Source organism: Ornithorhynchus anatinus, chromosome 4 (genome assembly GCF_004115215.2).
Source record: "Ornithorhynchus anatinus isolate Pmale09 chromosome 4, mOrnAna1.pri.v4, whole genome shotgun sequence".
Taxonomy (NCBI): domain Eukaryota; kingdom Metazoa; phylum Chordata; class Mammalia; order Monotremata; family Ornithorhynchidae; genus Ornithorhynchus; species Ornithorhynchus anatinus.
This window is the reverse complement of record NC_041731.1, coordinates 61,319,403-61,341,144: the sequence shown is the minus strand read 5'-3', so window position 1 is coordinate 61,341,144 and position 21,742 is coordinate 61,319,403. Positions and strand designations below refer to the sequence as shown.

General features: G+C 43.8%; 1 protein-coding gene across 1 annotated transcript in view; it reads left to right on the top strand.

Moving 5' to 3' along the window:
* Positions 1-21,742, top strand: part of STK3 (serine/threonine kinase 3) — a 325,768-nt gene that overhangs the window by 24,044 nt on the left and 279,982 nt on the right. The window contains exons 2-3 of the mRNA XM_029063333.2: positions 11,172-11,252; positions 15,483-15,611. Coding sequence (XP_028919166.1) covers positions 11,172-11,252; positions 15,483-15,611 — 210 coding nt within the window. The remainder of the gene's footprint in view (positions 1-11,171; positions 11,253-15,482; positions 15,612-21,742) is intronic.

Sequence of the window (21,742 nt, the reverse complement as noted above, 5' to 3'; positions counted from 1 at the left end):
ACAGAGAGAGGAGTTAAGTGAGTGGCCCAAGGTCACACAGCAGATAATTGGAGGAGCTGGCATTAGAACCCAGGTCCTTCTGACTTCCATGAGCATACTCTATCTGCTAGGCTAAGCTGCTTCTCTGGTTAACTTGTATAATAATATTCATTCAGTCGTATTTATTGAGCGCTGTGTGCATGGCTCTGTATGAAGTGCTTGGAAAGTACAATTCAGCAATAGAGACAATCCCTGCCACGCTGGGTTTACAGTGTAGAAAAATAATAATAATTGTGGTGTTTAAGTGCTTAATATGTGCCAAGCACTCACTAAGCACTGGAGTAGATACAAGTTTTTCAGGTTGGACACAGTCCCTATCCTATATGGGGCTCACAGTCTCGAGAAGTGAAGCCCAGAGAAGTGAAGTAACTTGCCCAAGGTAACACAACATACAGGTCGGGGAGCCGGAATTAGACTCCCAGGCCAGTACTCTAGAATCTACTCCAGAGCTTAGACTGGTGCTTAATATTATTATTGTTAAGCACTTAAGTACCACTGTAATAATAGCACCATCCGTGTGCTGTGAAAAATGCCACTATAAAATGTCTTCAAAATATAAGCCAACTTGATTAGTGGGGAAATAAGCCTGGAGTTAATTTAAGACACTTAGGAGGAAATTCACTTATCCCCCATCATTTCCTATAATTATATGTCTTAGTTACCAAGTCCTCTGGCCACATACTCCCCAAGAGTGTTTTGAGGGAGGAAATTGAGGAAATTGCAGGGATTCTGGTGCAGTTACCTCAGCTTCAAGCTGCAATGGAGAACCCTGGTTCCACAACCCACAATTCGGGGTCTCACTGGAGATCCTTGAATTATTAACCTTATGTACATCCAGCAGGAGCACTGCTGAAAGGGAATGGTTTCAGAGAGGACCGGCTGGCCTCAAGCTGAGAATTGGCTGTTTCTAGCTCACTGCTGGAGCTGGGCAGTTTTGAAATAACTAGTTGGAGCAAACCCAAGCCAGCTGTTGCCGTTACTGGCATCTCTGTAACTTAAGAGTTACGGGATGTTCCTTGAAGTCTTTGCTTCCTTCAGGCCAGGGACTGTTTGCATCTTTTGCTTCTATTATATATTCTACAGTGCCTAGTACAGTGCAGCCCAGAAGGCACTCAATAAATGCCTTCAATTACTGAGCTGAACTCTGAGGTAGGAGAAGGCGGAGCAGAGCAGATACGGAGTTATCCCTGTTGGTAGGGAAGGTGAACAACATCCACATGTTCAGTGTATGTGAAGAACAAATACTGAGGCAAAGAACTGAGAAGCAGCGTGGCTTAGTGGATAGAGCACAGGCCCAAGAGTTAGAAGGACCTGGGTTCTAATCCCAGCTCTGCCACTTGTCAGCTGTGTGACTGTGGGCAAGTCACTTCACTTCTCTGGGCCTCAGTTACCTCCTCTGTAAAATGGCAATTAAGAGTGGGAGCCCCATGTGGGACAGGGACCATGTCCAATCTGATTACCTTGTATCTCCCTTAGTGCTTGGAACAGTGCTTGGCACATAGTAAGCCTTTCACAAGTACCATTAATAACTGGAGAGAGGAAGTTTTTGAGAGTGGTCCTGCCCCTGCCAAGTAGTTCTTTTAGAGTACATTTCTTAACTTCTGGTTAGAAATTATTGAATAGTCTTCATTTCCCTTCAGCTCGTATTTTGCCAGACTCGGTGTTGGACATCAGCATTTTTAGAATCTTTGGGTATGGAAAAGGTAGTTAGGCAGGAAGAAAAGTTAGAGAAGATTGTCACGTGTGGATCTTTGAGTATTTCTTCTCCAATCCTTCTCATTTCGGCTCAGTGGAAAGAGCCCGGGCTTGGGAGTCAGAGGTCATGGGTTCGAATCCTGGATCTGCCACTTGTCAACTGTGTGACTGTGGGCAAGTCACTTAACTTCTCTGTGCCTCAGTTACCTCATCTGTAAAATGGGGATTAAGACTGTGAGCCTCATTTGGGACAAGCTGATTACCCTGTATACCCCAGCACTTAGAACAGTGCTCTGCACATAGTAAGTGCTCAATAAATGCCAACATTATTATTTCCAATTCAAACAAGGAAAGATGTCTGAAGATGACACAGGTTCAGGGAGCCTGTATTTTTTCTTGTACCATGAGTCATCTAGATATTACATACTGGGATTGTTTGGAACCAGAGGTATGTCTGCAGCATCAGTTATTTTTCAGGGTTCCTGCTGGGCCTGTTCTACCTCGAGCAGTGCTTTAGGTGGTTTTTCGATCAGAAATGATCAGTGTAGCATAGTGGATAGAGCACGGGCCTGGGAGTCAGAAGGACTTGGGTTCTAATCCCAGCCCCGCCACTTGTTTGCTGTGAGATTTTGGGCAATTCAGTTCACTTATATGGGCCCCAGTTCCCTCATCTGTAAAATGGGGATTGAGACTGTGATCCCCACGTGGGACAGGGACTTTGTCCAACCCAATTAGCTTGTATCCACCCCAGCACTTCATACAGTGACTGGTACTTATTAAGCGCTTAACAAATACCACAATTATTATTATTATAGCCCCAGCAGGCATAACTAGAACAAGATTCCCAGTCTTCATATTCCTAGGGCAGGGCTCTCTTCACTGAACCAAGAGTCCATTGTAATCAATCAACCAATGGTTTTTTTGAGCGCTTCCTAAATTGCAGAGCATCATACTAAGTTCTACTTACAAGGTGCTCCCAGTCTAATGGGTAGTCAGGCAGACATGAATTATTTAATGATGATATTTGTTAAACGCTTACCATGTGCCAAGCACTGGTCTAAGCGCTGGGGTAGATATAAGGTAATCAGGTTGTCCCCCGTGGGGCTCATGGTCTTAATCCCACTTTTACAGATGAGGTAACTGAGGCACAGAGAAGTTAAGTGACTTGCCCAGAGTCACACAGCTGACAAGTGGCAGATCCGGGATTAAAACCCATGACCTCGGACTCCCAAGCTCGGGCTCTTTCCACTAAGCCATGCTGCTTCTCAATTATTTGCATAGAGTGTGGGCAGGAGAAAGAACAAGGATATAATGAGAATAGATGTCAGTCAGTCAGTCATATTTATTGAGTGCTTACTATGTGCAGAGCACTGTAATAAGTGCTAGGAGAGTTTAATATAATAATTGTGGTATTTAAGCGCTATGTGCCAAGCACTGTCCTAAGCACTAGGGTAATAATAATGTTGGTATTTGTTAAGCACTTACTATGTGCAGAGCACTGTTGTAAGCATTGGGGCAGATACAGGGTTATCAGGTTGTCCCATGTGAGGCTGAGAGTCTTCATCCCCATTTTATAGATGAGGGAACTGAGGCACAGAGAAATTAAGGCACTTGCCCACAGTCACACAGCTGACAAGGGGCAGAGCCAGAATTCGAACCCATGACCTCTGACTCCCAAGCCCAGGCGCTTTCCAGGTACAAGCATATTAGGTTGGACACAGTCCCTGTCTCACAGTCTCAATCCCCATTGTACAGATGAGGTAAATGAAGTACAGAGAAGTGAAGTGACCTAGCATACATGTGGGGGAGCTGGGATTAGAACCCATAATATAACAGACACATTCCCTGTCCACAACAAATTTATAGTCTAGAGGGGTAGATAGACATTAGTATAAATAAATAAATTACAGCTATCAAGCAGTGAAAGGATAAGCAACATTTTGAAGATTCCACCGAAACGAAAATGTAGAATAACAGTGAATTCAGCAGCAGCAGTCGTACCGCATTGGCATGTGATAATGAGGGGCCACCCTCTTTATGACTGAGCAGTATCAGAAGAATAATGAAACTCAGAGGCAGAATTGAAAGCAGAGCCAAATGCTCTAATGAATAATCTCTATGTGTTTCAGCCACATGCAGTTAGAGTGTACTGCTCTTTAACTACATTCCAGCCCACACACTTTGCTCTTCCAACACCAGTTGTCTTACTGTATCTTAGTCATTAGCCCTTTGAGCACATCCTTTCTCCTTCCTGGAACTTCCTTCTCGAACAGAGCCAACAGATCACCACACTCCCCATCTACAAAACTGCATTAAAATCATTGTCTCCTCCAAGAAGCCTTCCCTGACTAACCCCTCATTTCCCCACCCTACTTTCTTTCTCTTGCATCACCCGTGCACTTGGGTCTGTACCCTCTAAGCACTTTGATATTCATCTTGCCCCGCAGCACACTTGTGTATGTTCTTCTACCCTCCTGCTTCCCCCGGGTATAGTATTATTCTAATGTCTGTCTCTCCTAATAGATTGTAAGCACTTTATAAATACCGCAATTATTATTATTCATTCATGCATTCAGTCATATTTATTGAGTGCTTACTGTGTGCCGAGCACTGTACTAAGCGCTTGGGAAAGTACAATACAATAATAATAATGTTGGTATTTGTTAAGCGCTTACTATGTCCAGAGCACTCTTCTAAGTGCTGGGGTAGATACAAGGTAATCAGGGTGTCTCACATGAGGCTCACAGTTAATCCCCATTTTACAGATGAGGTAACTGAGGCACAGAGAAGTTAAAAGCAGACACATTCACTGCCAACAGAAATCTTAGTTCCTTCCCAGATTAAGCTCGCATTTTCCTTCCCTGTTTTCCATCCTGCTGACTCTCCCTTATACTAAGCCCCCGATCCAAGCACTTAGGCACCCATCCCAACCTTACATCCACAATACTTATGTACTTAGTCAGCGAGCCTCATGAGGGACAGAGACTATAATAATAATTCTGGAATTTGTTAAGTGCTTACTATGTGCTTAGTAAGCCAACTTCCTAAGCACTGGGGTAGTTACAGGGTAATCAAGTTGTGCCTCGTGAGGCTCACACTTTAATCCCCATTTTACAGATGAGGTAACTGAGGCAAAGAGAAGTTAAGTGACTTGCCCAAGGTCTGACAGCAGACAAGTGGAGGATCCAGGATTAGAACCCACATCCTATGACTCCCAAGCCCAGGCTCTTTCCACTAAGCCACGCTGCTTCTCTATGGCCAAACTGATGATTTTATGTCTACCCCAGTGTCAAGAGCACTCTGCAAAGCAGTGAACGCTCAGTAATAATGTTGGTATTTGTTAAGCGCTTACTATGCGCAGAACGCTGTTCTAAGCGCTGGGGTAGATACAGGGTAATCAGGTTGTCCCACATGAGGCTCACAGTTAATCCCCATTTTACAGATGAGGTAACTGAGGCCCAGAGAAGTGAAGTGACTTGCCCACAGTCACACAGCTGACAAGTGGCAGAGCTGGGATTCAAACCCATGACCTCTGACTCCAAAGTCCAGGCTCTTTCCACTGAGCCACGGGATGCTCAGTACAGTGCTTGGCACCTAATAAATGCTTTCATACCACAATAATAACAGTAGTTATTGTTCTTATATATCCTTGTATCCCTCGCTTCCCTTACCTATAATTTATCGTAATGTTAGTCTCCCACATTAGACTTTAAGCCCTCTACGGGCAAGGTTTGTATTTGCTAAGTGCTTACTTTCATTCATTCATTCAATAGTATTTATTGAGCGCTTACTATGTGCAGAGCACTAAGCGCTTGGGATAAACAAGTCGGCAACAGATAGAGACGGTCCCTGCCGTTTGACGGGCTTACGGTCTAATCGGGGGAGATGGACGGACGAGAACGATGGCAATAAATAGAGTCGAGGGGAAGAACATCTCGTAAAAACCGATGGCAACTAAATAGAATCGAGGCGATGTACAATTCATTAACAAAATAAATAGGGTAATGAAAATATATACAGTTGAGCGGACGAGTACAGTGCTGTGGGGATGGGAAGGGAGAGGTGGAGGAGCAGAGGGAAAAGGGGAAAAAGAGGGTTTAGCTGCGGAGAGGTAAAGGGGGGATGGCAGAGGGAGTAGAGGGGGAAGAGGAGCTCGGTCTGGGAAGGCCTCTTGGAGGAGGTGAGTTTTAAGTAGAGTTTTGAAGAGGGAAAGAGAATCAGTTTGGCGGAGGTGAGGAGGGAGGGCGTTCCGGGACCGTGGGAGGACGTGGCCTGGGGGTCGACGGCGGGATGGGCGAGACCGAGGGACGGTGAGGAGGTGGGCGGCAGAGGAGCGGAGCGTGCGGGGTGGGTGGTAGAAAGAGAGAAGGGAGGAGAGGTAGGAAGGGGCAAGGTGATGGAGAGCCTTGAAGCCTAGAGTGAGGAGTGGCAGGGGCTGGAAGGGATAGGGAAGAGGAGGGGAGGGATGGCAGTTCCTGTCCGCAGTATTTATTGAGCACTTAGTGTGTGCACGGCAGTGTACTAAGCCTTAGTAGAGTACAATATAATAGCATTGGTAGACACGTTCCTGCCCGCAGCGAGCTTACAGTTTAGAGGGGGAGACAGACCTTAATATAAAAAAAAGTTACAGATATGTACATAACTGCTGTGGGGCTGAGGGAGGGGTGAGTGAACGGTTCAAATCCATATGCAAGGATGATACAGAAGGGAGGGGAAGAAGAGGAAATCAGAGTTTAGTCAGGGAAGGTCTCTTGGCGGAGATGTGCTTTTCATAAGGTTGTGAATCTGTTGCTGAATTGTACATTCCAAGCGCTTAGTACAGTGCTCTGCATATAGTAAGCGCTCAATAAATACTATTGAATGAATGAATGAATGAAGGTGGGAAGAGCAATCGTCTGTCGAATATAAAGGGGGTGGGGCTCGTTCCAGGCCAGAGGCAGCATGCGGGTGAGAGGTCGGCGTTGAGATGGAGGTACAGCCAGTAGGTTGGCATTAGAGGAGCTAAAGGTGTGGGTTGGGTTGTAGTAAGTGCTTAACAAATACCATTAAGCGCCTAGTACAGTGCTCTGCCCATAGTAAATGCTCAATAAATACTATTGAATGAATGAATATTATTATTAGTAGGAGAACAGTGAGATGAGGCTGGAGTGGACAAGGTGATTGAGTGCTTTAAAACCAATGTTAAGGAGTCGTTATATGCTCCAGGACAGAAGCCATTCATTTCTTCTAAGGGAAGCAGCATGGTGTAGTGGCTACAGCACGGGCCTGGGAGTCAGAAGGACCTGGGTTCTAATCCCAGCTCTGCTACTTGCCTGCTGTGTGACCTTGGGAAAGTCACTTCACTTCTCTGAGCCTCAGTTCCCTCATCTGGAAAATGGGGATTCATAATAATAATAATAATGTTGGTATTTGTTAAGCACTTAGTAAATGCAGAGCACTGTTCTAAGTGCTGGGGTAGATACAGGGTAATCAGGTTGTCCCACATGGGGCTCACAGTCTTCATTCCCATTTTCCAGATGAGGACACTGAGGTATAGAGAAGTGAAGTGACTTGCCCACAGTCGAACAGCTAACAAATAGAAGTCATGGGTTCAAATCCCGGATCTGCTGACTCCCAAGCCCGGGCTCTTTGCATGAGCCCCAGGTGGGACTGGGACTGTGTCCAACCCGATTTGCATGTATCCACCCCCAGCACTTAATACAGTGCCTGGCACATACTAAGTACTTAACAAAGCTATGATGATTATTATTCCCTGCAGTTCCCTGTGCCAGTCTGGTCCCTGCCTTTCCTTGCTTCTACATCACCAGGCTTGGAGAAAGGAATGTTCTAGCCTTGGCACTGGTGGACCGTACCATTTCCCCAGCTGGGAATCAGAAGAGGGAACTGGATTTGCAGGGGAGGGCAGGGGTTGCCTCTTCTCCAGTCCTGGCACTGCTGGGCAGGCCCGGGCAGTGGCTACACCAGAAACAGGGGTAGGGTATAGTGACCGTGATGGTGTAGTTGACGGCCCTCTCGTCCCTATTTTTACCCCCTGCTGCTGCTTGAAATAGTCACACCTCAAGGTTCTGCAGCACTGCTGGGGTTGAGGGAAACCTTTAGGGTCCGATTTGACTGAGCTCCCATTCTCTGTCCACTCAGGGTTTGGGGTCGGACAGTACCCAACGGGGTGCAATAGAAATGATGATCAACTCTCCACTTTTAAAGAACTGATGAGCCTTGGTTGAACCCCCAAAACATTTCTAATCCCACCTCCGCCACTTGTCTGCTGTGTGATTTTGGGCGCGTCACTTTACTTCTCTTTGCCCCAGTTACCGCATCTGTAAAACGGGGATTAAAAGTATGAGCCCCAAGTGGGACAACCTGATTACCCTGTATCTACTCCAGCGCTTAGAACAGTGCTTGGCATATAGTAAGCACTTAAATACCAACATTATTATTATTATAGGCTCAAGAAGCTGGGCAAAGAAATTGATTATAGTGTTAGGGTTCATGCCGCATTATGAACTTGTCTGAGTCAGTTGGGTCCTGCCGTGGTAAAGGATGCTACAAGTGGATGGAAAAGCCCAGAGGGAAGGGAATCTAGTTTCCATTCCAATCATTCATTCATTGTCGTATTTATTGAGCACTTAATGTGTGCAGAGCACTATACTAAGCTCTTGGGAAAGTACAATACAGAAGTAAAGAGAGACAATCCGTGCCCACAATGAGCTCACAGTCTAGATGGGGGGGAGAGAGACATCAATATAAGTAACTAAACATCAGTATTGTCTTGTGCTGTCAAGTTGTGTCCGACCCATAGTGACACCATGGACACATCTCTCCCGGAACGCCCCACCTCCATCTGCCATCGTTCTGGTAGTGGATCCAGAGAATTTTCTTGGTAAAAATACAGAAGCGGTTTGCCACTGCCTCCTTCTGCACAATAATAAACCCAAGTCTCCTCCGTCAGACATCAATATGAATAATTAAAATTACAGATATATTCTCAAGTGCTGTGGGGTGGGAAGGTGGGGAAGAGCAAAGCGAGCGAGTCAGGGTGATGTAGAAGGGAGTGGGAGGTGAGGACAAGTGGGGCTTATTTGGGAAGGCCTCTTGGAGGAGATGTGCCTACATCTGAACCTATTTGCTCTCCCAGGCCCTGGATCTGAGGAAGGTAGGGCTGGCAGATTGAGAGCGGGAAACATTTTCTTCAGACTCTGGGTACTTTTTTAAAATGGAATTTAAGTTCTTACTGTGTGCCAGGCACTGTACTAAGCACTGAGCTGGATACAAGGTAATTGAGTTGGTCACAGTTTCTGTCCCAGATAGGACTCACAGTCTTAATCCCCATTTTACAGATGAGGTAACGGAGGCACAGGGAAGTGAAGTGACTTGCTCAAGGTCACACAGCAGACAGGTTCCAGAGTTGGAATTAGAATCTGAGTCCTTCTGACTCCCAAGCCTGTGCTCTATCCACACGGGGGTCTGCAAGGCAGGATACCTGGGTTCTTACCCCAGCCCTGCCACTTGTCTTTCTTGGGCAAGATACTTAACCTCTTTGTACCTCCGTTTCCACATCTGTAAAATGGGAATAAAATACCTGCATCACATCTGTAAAATGGGCATAAAATACCTGCATTCCTTTGTATTTAGACAGTGGGCATAGTCTCTTTTGTGTTATCTGTCTCCCCCCTTCTAGACTGTGAGCCCGTTTGTTGGGTAGTGATTGTCTCTATCTGTTGCTGAATTGTACTTTCTAAGAACTCAGTACAGTGCTCTGCACACAGTAAAGCGCTCAGTAAATACGATTGAATGAATGAATGAAGGAACATGAACCTGGGAGTCAGAGGACCTGGGCTCTTCTGTGTACAGAATATTGTACTAAACCTTGTGTAAGACAGAGGCTGTTTGACCTGATTATCTTCCATCTTTCCCGGTGCTTAGAACAGTGCATGACACAGCTCACGTCCTGCCTCTGGCTTGGTATGCCCTCCCTCTTCAAATCCGAAAAACAGTTACTCTCCCTCCCCCTTCAAAGAGTTACCGAAGGCACACCTCCTCCAAGAGGCCTTCCCAGACTAAGCCCCACTTTTCCTCATCTCCCACAGTCTTCTGCGTCACTCTGACTTGCTCCCTTTGTTCTTTCCCCCTCCCAGCCCCACAGCACTCATGTACATGTCTGTCATTTTATTTATTTGTATTGATGACTGTCTCCCTCACTCTAGACTGTAAGCTTGTTGTGGGCAGGGAATGTCACTGTTTATTGTAGTGTACTTTCTCAATCACTTAGTACTCTGCACACGGTAAGTGCTCAATAAATATGACTGAATCAATTAATAAACATAGTAACAAACACCACAATTATTATTATTAGGGACTGTGCATGACTTGATTAACTTTTATTTACCCAGTGCTTAATACAGTGCTTAATACCAACCACAATTATTATTATTACAATAATAATTATTTAGCCAGAAATTGGGGGAAGGACCTGAGTACGGTTGCTGTAGGGATCTGGGAAGTGTTTGGGGTCCTGGACCTTTGAATCCCCACAGGCCCCCAGGAAGAGATTGCAAATTGGTCCGGTTGCATCAAGTCGCCAGGAAAGGAAGGTGGGGAAGGGGAATGGATACACTCTCATGTACTCCAATACTCGCAAAATTGTACTCTCCCAAGTGCTTAATACAGTTCTCTACACAAGTAAGTGCTCAATAAGTACGACTGACTGAATGAATATCCTCCCTATGACTCTAATCTCTTCTGGCTCATGCTTCTTGTTCCTGGACCTCTCTGGATATACCGAGGATTAAGGGAGGTGCCCCATTTCCTTGATCCCTGCCTTTTCCAGCAAGAAAATGGCTCTGAAGCTCTGAGGATGCTTCCTTCCTCTGACACTTGGCCCTGGCAGACCTCTTCCCTCCCTGGCATTGTTGCCTATCTAAAGTCAAAATAGATTACAAGTAGCTTTCCCTCGCCCCTGAACTGAGTTCTATTTCCTGACCCCTGTCGCAGGCAAGTAGATGTCTGACAGGATGAGTTGGGAAGGGATTGGCACCAGAAAAGATTGGGGATTGGGATCTGGGAAAAGAACAGGCCTTGTGCCTTAGTGGGAAGGGGATTTCAACCCCTGGCCCCTCTGCTCCTGAGCTGGGGTTTGGTGGGATGGAATTGAAATCCCCCTTGCTTGCTCACGTGCCCTGTGTGGAAGACAGTGATGGAGAAACCCTCACCTTAAAACCTTATGTGATAAAAGCCCTTTTGCTTCGGGCCCGTTGGCAGCAGGAACACAGATTACACATATATCTGAATGATCATAAAGGGTTATACAGCTCGATTTCCAAGTTTTTTGTTATGGTTCATGCATAGCATTTTAAAAAAAGATTAGCTATTTTCCTTATCCTTGGCGTTTGACGTGGTAATCAAAATATTGTTTTTAACTATACTATTTTTTTTTTCAGCAAACTGAAAAAGCTCAGCGAAGACAGCTTAACTAAGCAGCCTGAAGAAGTCTTTGATGTCTTAGAGAAGCTTGGTGAAGGGTAAGTACATAGAGTATTCAAGAAAAGACTGGACAGTATTTTTTATAAAAAATAGTCCATTAATCATGTTTATGCTATTGCATATATGTTTGAATTGAAGAGTTATCCACTAAATAGCACATGCAGTTAGCTACCAAAGGAGGAATTTTTTTAGTTTCTTCTGCATTGTTTTCATTCTGTTTATTTAAATGATAGGAAAATTATGCAGTCAACTGCATTACTCATGAATTGATTATCCAGTCCCCTTTCTTTACCTTCTCCTTACTTTAAGATATGTTTTTGCTTTGTAGTGCCCTACACCAGTGATTGGATAGGAATGGGCAGAGGAAGCAGCATGGCGTAGAGGAAAGATCACAGGCCTGAGAGTCAGGCTATCTCGGTTTCGCCACTTGCCTGCTAGGTGACCCAGGGCAAATCACTTAACTTCTCCATGCCTCAGTATCCTCATTTTTATAATGGGGATTAGATATCTGTTCTCCCTCCCTCTTGTGGGTCAGGGACTCGGATTTGATTCTCTTGTGTCAACCCCAAGTCTTAATACAGTGCTTGGCTCAAGTATTAAGCTTAAAACATAGTAAGCACTTAAGAAATGCCATTATGATGATCATCATCATTATTAAGTATATTTTGCCAAGATTTGGAACAATCACCCTTCATTCGTTTCCAATTTGCAACCATATGTAGCTGTTAGGTGGTGAAATACAAATTCTCCGTTAAAATAGTGGGAGAGGAAATTGAAATGAAGTTTGAGGATCATATATGATTTTCAGTGATTATCTTGCATAATCAAGAGTTGACAGGTTCATTTTTGAAGTAGATAGTGAACTTCAGCAACAGAAATAAGATTTTAATAGCTATATGTGGTTACAAATTGGAAAGGAATGGAGGGTGAGTGTTTCAGAGCTTATCAAAATATATTGTTAAGGGTGTTGGAAGAAATCAATCAGTGGTATTTAGTGAGCATTTACTGTGTGCACAGCACTATACTAAGCGTTTGAGAGATTATAATACAACAGGGTCTATAGGCATACATTCCCTGCCCACAGGAGCTCTTATAAAATGCTATACAGCATTGTTGATTATCACTGCATGGCATCTGTCATCTACAACTATTAATTATGAAGCATGAAAAACTAGAAGAGTAGTTTTCGCTATATTTTGGGACTCAAAATAATAGGGTGGACAAAGTAAATGATAGGACCAGATTGCAATTGCCAATTTGTAATCCAAATTTGTTGTCATTTGAGCCACTCATATGTCCCAACTATTTGAAAAGCTGGATGATTTACTTTATTTTTTATTTTATTACTTTATTTTACTTATTTTTTACTTAGAAGCAGCTCTTTCTTAGTGGAAAGAGCATGGGCTTGGAGTCAGAGGTCGTGGGTTCTAATCCCGACTCTGCTACTTATCAGTTCTATGACTTTGGGCAAGTCACTTAGCTTCTCTGTGCCTCAGGTACCTTATCTGTAAAATGGGGATGAAGTCTTTGAGCCCCACGTGGGACACCTGATTACCTTGTATCTACACCAGCGCTTAGACCAGTGCTTACCACATAGTAAGTGCTTAACAAATGCCATCATTTTTATTATTATTATTACTTTTAAGAAAAGTAAGATTAAAATTTGGAACCAGGGAAATGGGGAAGAAAAGCTTTTCAGTTGAGAAGGCTCAGTGGAAAGAGCACGGGCTTTGGAGTCAGAGGTCATGTCAGAGGTCATGAGTTTGAATCCCAGCTCTGCCACTTGTCAGCTGTGTGACTGTGGGCAAATCACTTAACTTCTCTGTGCCTCAGTTCCCTCATCTGTAAAATGGGGATTAAGACTGTGAGCCTCACGTGGGACAACCTGATTCCCCTGTGTCTACCCCAGCGCTTAGAGCAGTGCTCTGCACATAGTAAGCGCTCACAAATGCCATTATTAAATCATACTCTATTACCTTTGGAGAACCATCTCTTTTTAAGTATGTGTCTGCTATCCCTTAGGTGAGAGCATGTATCAACACCAGGTTATTTTCACAAGCTCTGATCTGACCCTGACTGGAATACCAGGTCTAATTATTGTCATATTTTTTTTTTTTACTGTCTGCTCTGTACCAAGAGAAGCAGCGTGGCTCAGTGGAAAGAGCATGGGCTTTGGAGTCAGGGCTCATGAGTTCGAATCCCAGCTCTGCCACTTGTCGGCTGTGTGACTGTGGGCAAGTCACTTAACTTCTCTGTGCCTCAGTTCCCTCATCTGTAAAATGGGGATCAAGACTGTGAGCCCAACGTGGGACAACCTGATTCCCCTATGTCTACCCCAGCGCTTAGAACAGTGCTTGGCACATAGTAAGCGCTTAACAAATACCAACATTATTATTATTAAGTCCTGAGCTAGGAGTTTGGGAGCACATAATAAGAGTAGATGCTATGGTTCTTTGCCCTTGAGGAGTTTTCAATATAATGGAATAATTTTCCTTTTAATGGATTGTTTAATAGATTATAAATTGATCATATTTATTGAGTGTATATTGTGTGCAAGAGAACTGTACTAAGTGCTTGGGAGAATCCAATATAATAGAGTTGGTAGGCTTGAGAAGCGGCATGGTGTAATGGATAGAGCATGGGCCTGGGAGTCAGAAGGTCATGGGTTCTAATCCTTGCTCCTCCACTTGGCTGCTGTGTGACCTCGGGCAAGTTGCTATACTTGCTTGTGCCTCAGTGACCTCCTCTGTAAAATGGGGGTTGAGAATGTGAGCCCCATGTGGGACAGGGACTGTGTCGATTCCGATTTGCTTGTATCCACCCCAGCGCTTCGTACAGTGCCTGGCACAAAATAAGCGCTTAACAAATGCAATAATAATAATTATTATTAAGTTCCCTGACTATAAGGAGCTTGCAGCCTATATAGCAATTTAATTCTAGGATTCCAGAGGATATCCTGAATTAAGTTTGAGAAAGTTCTCCTGACCTCTGCCAGTCTGTCACTCGCTTGATTTCTTGAGAGTGAGGTTTTTTTAAAATACTGGATTGGATCAGCAAGAGAATCCAAAGGGAATGTTCTCTTAAAATCTTTCAGACCTTATAGATATTCATCCCACTGTGATGCTTTAATAGTAATCATTACTGAAAGCTGAATTAAGTAGCCTTATAAGGTTCCTTTAACCCCATGTTTTTATGAAGAGAGTGATTTATTTTAATCGGGAATTCTGAATTTGATGCAAGCTGTTGTACTGATGGTCGTAAGAGTTTTGGAAAACATGATTTCTAGAGATAATGTATTCATTCAGTCACATTTATTGAGCACTTACTGTGTGCAAAGCACTGTACTAAGCACTTGGGAGAGTACAACATAATAAACAGAGACATTCCCTGCCCATAATGAGTTGACACAGTCTAGGCAAAACAGAATCCTAAAAAAAGAATTTATTAATTCAGTTATCTGATTTTTAAAATGAATTTACTCTCCCTTGGGGCAGCTGAAAAAGATTATTCTTTCTTTGGATTTATGCTGTCAATAATAATAATAATAATGTTTAAGGGCTTACTGTATGCCAAGCAGGGTACAATTGATTGATCCTCAGCACTGGTGTAGATACAAGATAATCAGGAGGACCTAGTTTCTGGCCCACATGGAGCTCACAGTCTAAGTGGAAAAGAGAACAGGTATTTGATCTCCATTTTTATAGAAGAGGCAACCAAGGGCCAGGAAGTTAAGCGACTTGCCCAAAGTTACTCAGTAGGCTAATGGCAAAACCGGAATTAGAACCCAGGCCTCGTTCCCAGGCTCCTGCCTTTTTATTAGGCCCTGCTGTTGCTTGTTACAATGTTTGTAAAATTTTAACTTTTAATATTAAGAGTTTCTCTAAGTAAGCCACCATGTAATATGTGTGTGTTTTTGCTTAGAGATTAAATCTATACTTAATCTTTTGATTTTTTTTGTGTGATTTCATAATAGCAATATATTTTTGTTAGACTTTAGAATTTCAATTTTAGGTCCTGGTCATACTTCAAATTAAACATATGGGGTAACTTCACCATAAACTTATGGTTTCAACTTGAATTAAAGACACAAATTAAAGCAATACCAACAAAATCTATGTGATTGGAAATATTGTTTAATTTTTATCTATTGTTTTGCTTATTAATATAGTTGCCAATAATCTTTTTTAAAAACCAGTCTCATCTGCTGAATAGATGATGCTGCTTGGAAGAAGAAATATTAAAAAAAAACTTCTGCTTTTCCCTCTTAGGTCTTATGGCAGTGTGTTCAAAGCAATACATAAGGAATCTGGTCAAGTTGTGGCAATTAAGCAAGTCCCGGTTGAATCAGATCTTCAGGAAATCATCAAAGAAATTTCCATAATGCAGCAGTGTGACAGGTATGAAAACAATTTTTTTCTTTCTTTTATAATCTTTTCTCGTTCCATGTTTGGCCTTTCTTACCAACAATATCTGTAAAATGGGGATTAAGACCGGGAGCCCCATGTGAGACAGGGACTGTGACCAACTGTGACCAACCCGATTTGCTTGTATCCACCCTAGCATTTAGTACAGTGCCAGGTACAAAGTAAGTGCTTAACAAATACCACAATTTACTGAATACCCGTTATGGGCAGAACATTGTTCTTATGGGCAGAACTTGTTCATTCCAATCGCTTAGTACAGTGCTCTGCACATAGTAAGCGCTCAATAAATACTATTGAATGAATATTGAATGAACATTGTGCTAGGCATTAAGAAGCCTTCAGTGGACGAGGATGATTTGATCTCTGCCTTCAAAGAGTTTACAATCTAATAAGAACATAAAAGCATTTCTGCATTTGACCAGTGGTTCATTCAGTCCAGGATTATGTCTCCACATTAATCCATGTTTAGGCTTTACTTTCCTCCGGCCCCCTTCACATCTTTCTACTTTTGGTGTTTAATTTCTACTAGCTGCTTGCCTCAGTCGTATTCAGTAAGTGCTTACTGTGTGCAGGGCACTGTACTAAGTGCTTGGGAAAATACAATACAAGAATAAACAGAGACATTCTTTGCCCACAACAAGCTCACAGTCTAGAGGGGGAGACGGATATCAATACAAATAAAAAAATTACAGATAGATACATAAGTGCTGTGAGGCAGGGAGCGGGGCTGAATAAACGGAGCAAGTCAGGGTGACGCAAAAGGGAGTGGGAGATGAGGAAAAGTAGGGCTTGGTCTGGGAAGGCCTCTTGGATGAGATGTGTCTTCAGAGAGTCCTCTCAGGACTAGTGAGATAATTCCTTGGAAATAAGATGGAAGGTGGTAGGATTCTGGTGCTTACCTTCTCACTGGGCTTCATTCTCTCCTGTACCACCGTCGACCCCTGGCCCACATCCTTCCTCTGGCCTGGAATGCCCTCTCTCCTCAAATCTGCCAAACAAGAAAGAAATATTTCTTGAAAGAAGAAATATTTTTAAAAACCTTCTGCCTCCTCAAATCTGCCAAACAAGCACACTTCCCCCCTTCAAAGCCCTACGGAAAGCTCACTTCCTCCAGGAGGCTTTCCCAGACTAAGCCCCCTTTTTCTTCTGCTCCCCCTCCCCTCCCCCCGACTCACTCCCTTTGCTCTACCCCCTCCCCAGCTCACAGCACCTGTGTATATATGTACGTATTTATACTAATAATTCGATTTATTTATTAATGATGTGTATATATGTATAATTCTGTGTATAATGATGCTACTGACGCCTGTTTACTTGTTTTGATGTCGGTCTCCCCCCTTATAGACTGTGAGTCTGTTGTGGGCAAAGATTGTCTCTGTTGCTGAACTGTACTTCCTAAGCACTTAGTACATTATTCTGCACACAGTAAGCGCTCAGTAAATATGATTGAATGAATCCTCTGTGAAAAGTGAACAGAACCTCTTGGACACAAGGTCCATTTGTCTGGGGGAGCATCAGGCAGTTTCTTCCTTATCAAATAGATAAGATTGCTCTACAGTGATCCTAATACTCTTTGCCTCCTTAAACCCTTCCATCCTAGCTTCCTAGGCTATACGCCCCACTAGACTGTAAGCTCCATGAGGGCAGGAATTGAGTTTCATTCTTCATTCATATTTCCTGAGCTCTTACTGTGTGCAGAGCACTGTACTAAGCGCTTGGGAAGTACAGTTTAGCAACAAATAGAGACATTCCCTGCCCTCAACAGGCTCACAGTCTAGAAGGGGTGAGACAGACATCAAAACAAGAAAACAGGCATCAGTAGCATCATTATAAATAAATAGAATTATAGATATATACACATCATTAATAAAACTAAATAGACTTATAATCATTTTTACCTCCCAACTTGATCGCATTGTACTCTCCCAAGCGCTTAGTACAGTGTTCTGCGCACAGTAAGAGCTCAGTAAATACCACTGACTGATTAATCCTAACCATCTTCGCCTGCACAGAACATACTGAACTTCTCCAGGAGCAAGAATTCATACGTGACAGACCTTGCCAAATAAATTAGATTTCTTAAGCTATCTCCATAATCTAGGTCGTTTCCTGGGTTATGTTTGTAGACTCTCTAGAGTAGAGCATTGGTTTCCAGTTTAGGTTTAGTTTTTTTTAGGTGCTGAGTCCATGGAGTAAAGGGAGCTATTATCTTCGTGGACCTGGCTTCACGGAGGTGATGCCATTTGTTTTTCCTCTCCTAGGATTTTGGGCCAGAAGCGCAGCTGTAGATGCAGCCCATTCCATCCTTGGTGCCATGATGACACGACCACCTCTTTCCCTTGTTGGACACAGTCCCTGCCCCACATGGGGTTCACACTCTTAATCCCCATTTTACAGATGAGGTAACTGAGGCCCAGAGGAGTTAAGTGATTTGCCCAAGGTCACACAGCAGACACGTGGCGGAGCGGGATTAGAGCCCAGGTCCTTCTGACTCCCAGACCTGTGCTCTAGCCACAAAGCCACTGCTTCTCTAATGCAACAAGTATGTTCAACTGTAGGCCTTTTTGTATTTTATTAGGGATTCTTTCATCCAAGGGCATTTTGCAGTGACTCCGTCCCAAGTTGAACTCACAAAAATGTCAAGGTGAGGTGAGGTATTTTAAAAAAGTCAGTATCACTAATATTTGATTTAGAAAGCCCTATAACACGATTACTTTCCGTGGGACAGTTCAGTAGCAGTCTTTCTATTTGTTAGGCTTATCTGTTTAACTTTCCTGTGGGAGGGCTTGTTTCAAGTAGCATTTTTTTTACACTGAACTTTCCTGCTAATGGTGCATCCGTGACGATGCAACAGATAGTTAAGTTAGTCAGTCAGAGCATCATTCAATCATTTGTACTTCTTGAGGACTTAACTGTGTACGGGGCACTGTACAAATCACTTGGGATAGTACACTACAACAGTGTTGGTTGATATGCTCCCTGCCCACAATAAACTTATAGTCTAGAGGGGGAGACAGACATTAATATAAAAAGAATTTATGGTTATGTAAGTGCTGTGGGTGTGGTGAATGAAGGGTAGAAATTCAGTTGCAAGGGTGACACAGAAGGAGGGAGTGGGGGAAATGGATCCTTTAGTCGGGGAAGGTCTCCTGAAAGAGGTTTTGAAGGTGGCGAGAGTGATTGTCTGGCAGATATGAAGGAGGAGGGAGTTTGAGGCCAGAGGCAAGACGTGGCGAGGGATTTGTGGTGAGATAGTTGAGACTGAGATACAGTGATTAGGTTGGCATTGGAGCAAAGTGTGTGGACTGGGCACAGTGGGAAATCAGAGAGGTAAGGTAGGCGGGGCAACCATAGGCTAAGGAGTTTCTGTTGGATGCAGAAGTGGATGGACAACCACCGGAGGTTCTTGAGGAGTGGGCAATCATGGACTGAAACGTTTTGTAGAAAAATGATCCAGGCAGCAGAGTGATGTATGGACTAAAGTGGGGAGAGACGGGAGGCGGGGAGATCAGCAAAGAGGCTGATGTGGTAATCAAAGTGAGATAGGATAGTGTCTGGATTAACATGGTAGCAATTGGGATGGAGAGGAAAGGGTGGATTTTAGTGATGTTGTGAAGGTTGAGCCGATTTGGTGGCCAGTTGAGTATGTGGGTTGAATGCCAGAGATGAGTCGAGGATAGTGCTGAACTTATGGGCATGTGAGCCTGGTGGTGCTGTCTACAGTGAAGGGAATATCAGGGAGAGGGAAGGGTTTGGGTGAGACAATGAGGAGTTCTGTCCAAAACTTTAAGTTTTGTCTGTCTTTGTTAAGTTTGTGGTGTCGGTAGGACATCCAAGTAGAGATGTCTTGAAGGTAGGAGGAAATCTGAGACTGCCGAGAAGGAGAAAGAGCAGAGCTGGAGATGTAGATATGGAAATCACACGCATAGAGATGGTAGTTGAAGCTGTGGGAGCCATTGAGTTCTCCAAGGGAGTGGGTGGAGTCATACAGTGTCATTATAAATATGACATTTTTGAAGAAAGTGATCCATTATGAAGGGTTTATGCAGTCATTCCTAGGAAGCCATTAGATAGCCTCTGCCTAGGAAACTGAAAATCCAGAGCATGAAGGAAGAGGTGGGCTGATGGTGTATTTGAAGATAGCTCAGTTGATGAGGAGGAGTTTGTAAAGTTTACTACAAGGCCAGAACAGGCAGGAAGTAGAAATAAATGTTCCAATCTACTTTTAGTTGTGACAAGATGAAATGGGGGAGTGTCTGAGCACTCCCCTGAAAGTTGAACCCAGTGACTCACTAGTTGCCAATCTTTTCTCAAATCACCGAGAGTCTCACGGTTTCCTTTCATTGGTCTGACCCCAAAAAGAGAGATTTTGGGGAATCAGGGTTCTCCTTTTCTCCCTCTCCTGATTTCCTGACTGGGATAGTCCAGAATGTCAGGTTTTTTTTTTTTTTACTTTTTCCTACCCTGCTCCTTCATTACCTATGTATTACCTTCCATATGGAGAAGTAGCATGGCCTAGTGGATAGAGATGGGCCTGGGAGTCTGAAGGTCATGTGTCCTAATCCTGGCTCTGCCACTTGTCTGCTGTGTGATCTTGAGCAAGTCACTTCCCTTCTCTGGGCCTCAATTCCCTCATCTGTAAAATAGGAATTGAGACTGTGAGCCCTATATATGGGATAGGGACTGTGTCTAACCCGATCTACCCTAGCGCTTAGTTCAGTGCCTGGCATATAGTAAGCACTTTACAAATATCACAATTATTATTATTATATTGTGTCTCCTCTGACCAGAGCATTGTGTGACAGTGAAAATTCATTGCCGAGAATGTTGGGCGTCACCTGCTCAATGTTCAAGTGCTTTGAATAGTGCTTTGCACACAGTAAGTGCTCAGTAGATACGATCGAATGAATGAATGATAGATGGCCCAGGGAGACAGGATCTCCTCATACTCATTGGGAAAGGAGAGGCATTCCCCTCACTGAAGCGGAAACTGATGAGAAGGATTTCCCCTAGACACATGATTACTGGCATCAGGCCGTCCAGTCCATCCTGAGGTTGAAATCTGATGAGGTTACACTGTCCTGAAAAGACCAACTTTCCCTGCATGGGACGTGCTCCGACGCTCTTTCCATTTTCTGCCTAGGGTCAGTCTAATTGTACAAAGGACAAGTGTGTAGTTTTTTTGATGGTGTTATTGTGCTTTGTGGGGTTTTTATTAGCCCTCACAATAAACTGAATAAGACCCTCCCAACCTTTCCTAAGTCAGTCCAAGTATTGTGTTCAGCAGTGGCCCAGTGGTATCTGCTGCTGTTGAGGCCTCAGTGATTCTCTGTTTTGTGACCTCATTATTATTAGTAATTAATGTTGGTATTCGTTAAGCGCTTACTATGTGCAGAGAACTGTTCTAAGCGCTGGGGTAGATACAGGGTCATCAGGTTGTCCCACGTGAGGCTCACAGTCTTCATCCCCATTTGACAGATAAGGTAACTGAGGCACAGAGAAGTGAAGTGACTTGCCCACAGTCGCACAGCTGACAGGTGGCAGAGCCAGAATTCGAACCCATGATCTCCGACTCACAAGCCCGGGCTCTTGCCACTGAGCCACGGAGCGCTTACTGTGCAAAGCACTGTACTAAGAGCTTGGGAGAATACAGTATAACATCAGATACATTCCCTGTCCACAGCGAGCTCACAGTCTAGATGGGGAGACAGACATTAATATAAATAAATATATAAATTACAGATATATACAGATATATACATACGTGCTGTAGGGAAGGGAGGGAGGATGAATGAAGGAGCAAGTATGAGCAGCGTAGAAGGGAATGGGAGAAAAGGAGAGGAAGACTCAGTCAGGGAAGCCTTCCTGGAGGTGACCTGCACCAATTCTCCTTACCATGTGCCTGGGAGCAGGGTCAGAAAGTGTGGATGACTATACACAGGTTACCAATCAATCGATCAGTGGTGTTTATTGAGCACTTATTGTACGCAGGGCACTTTTCTAAGCCCTTAAGAGAATATAATACAACAGAATTAGGAGACATGTTCCCTGCCCATAATGTGCTTACAGAGGATGAGCTTACAATCAGACCATCATTGGTATTT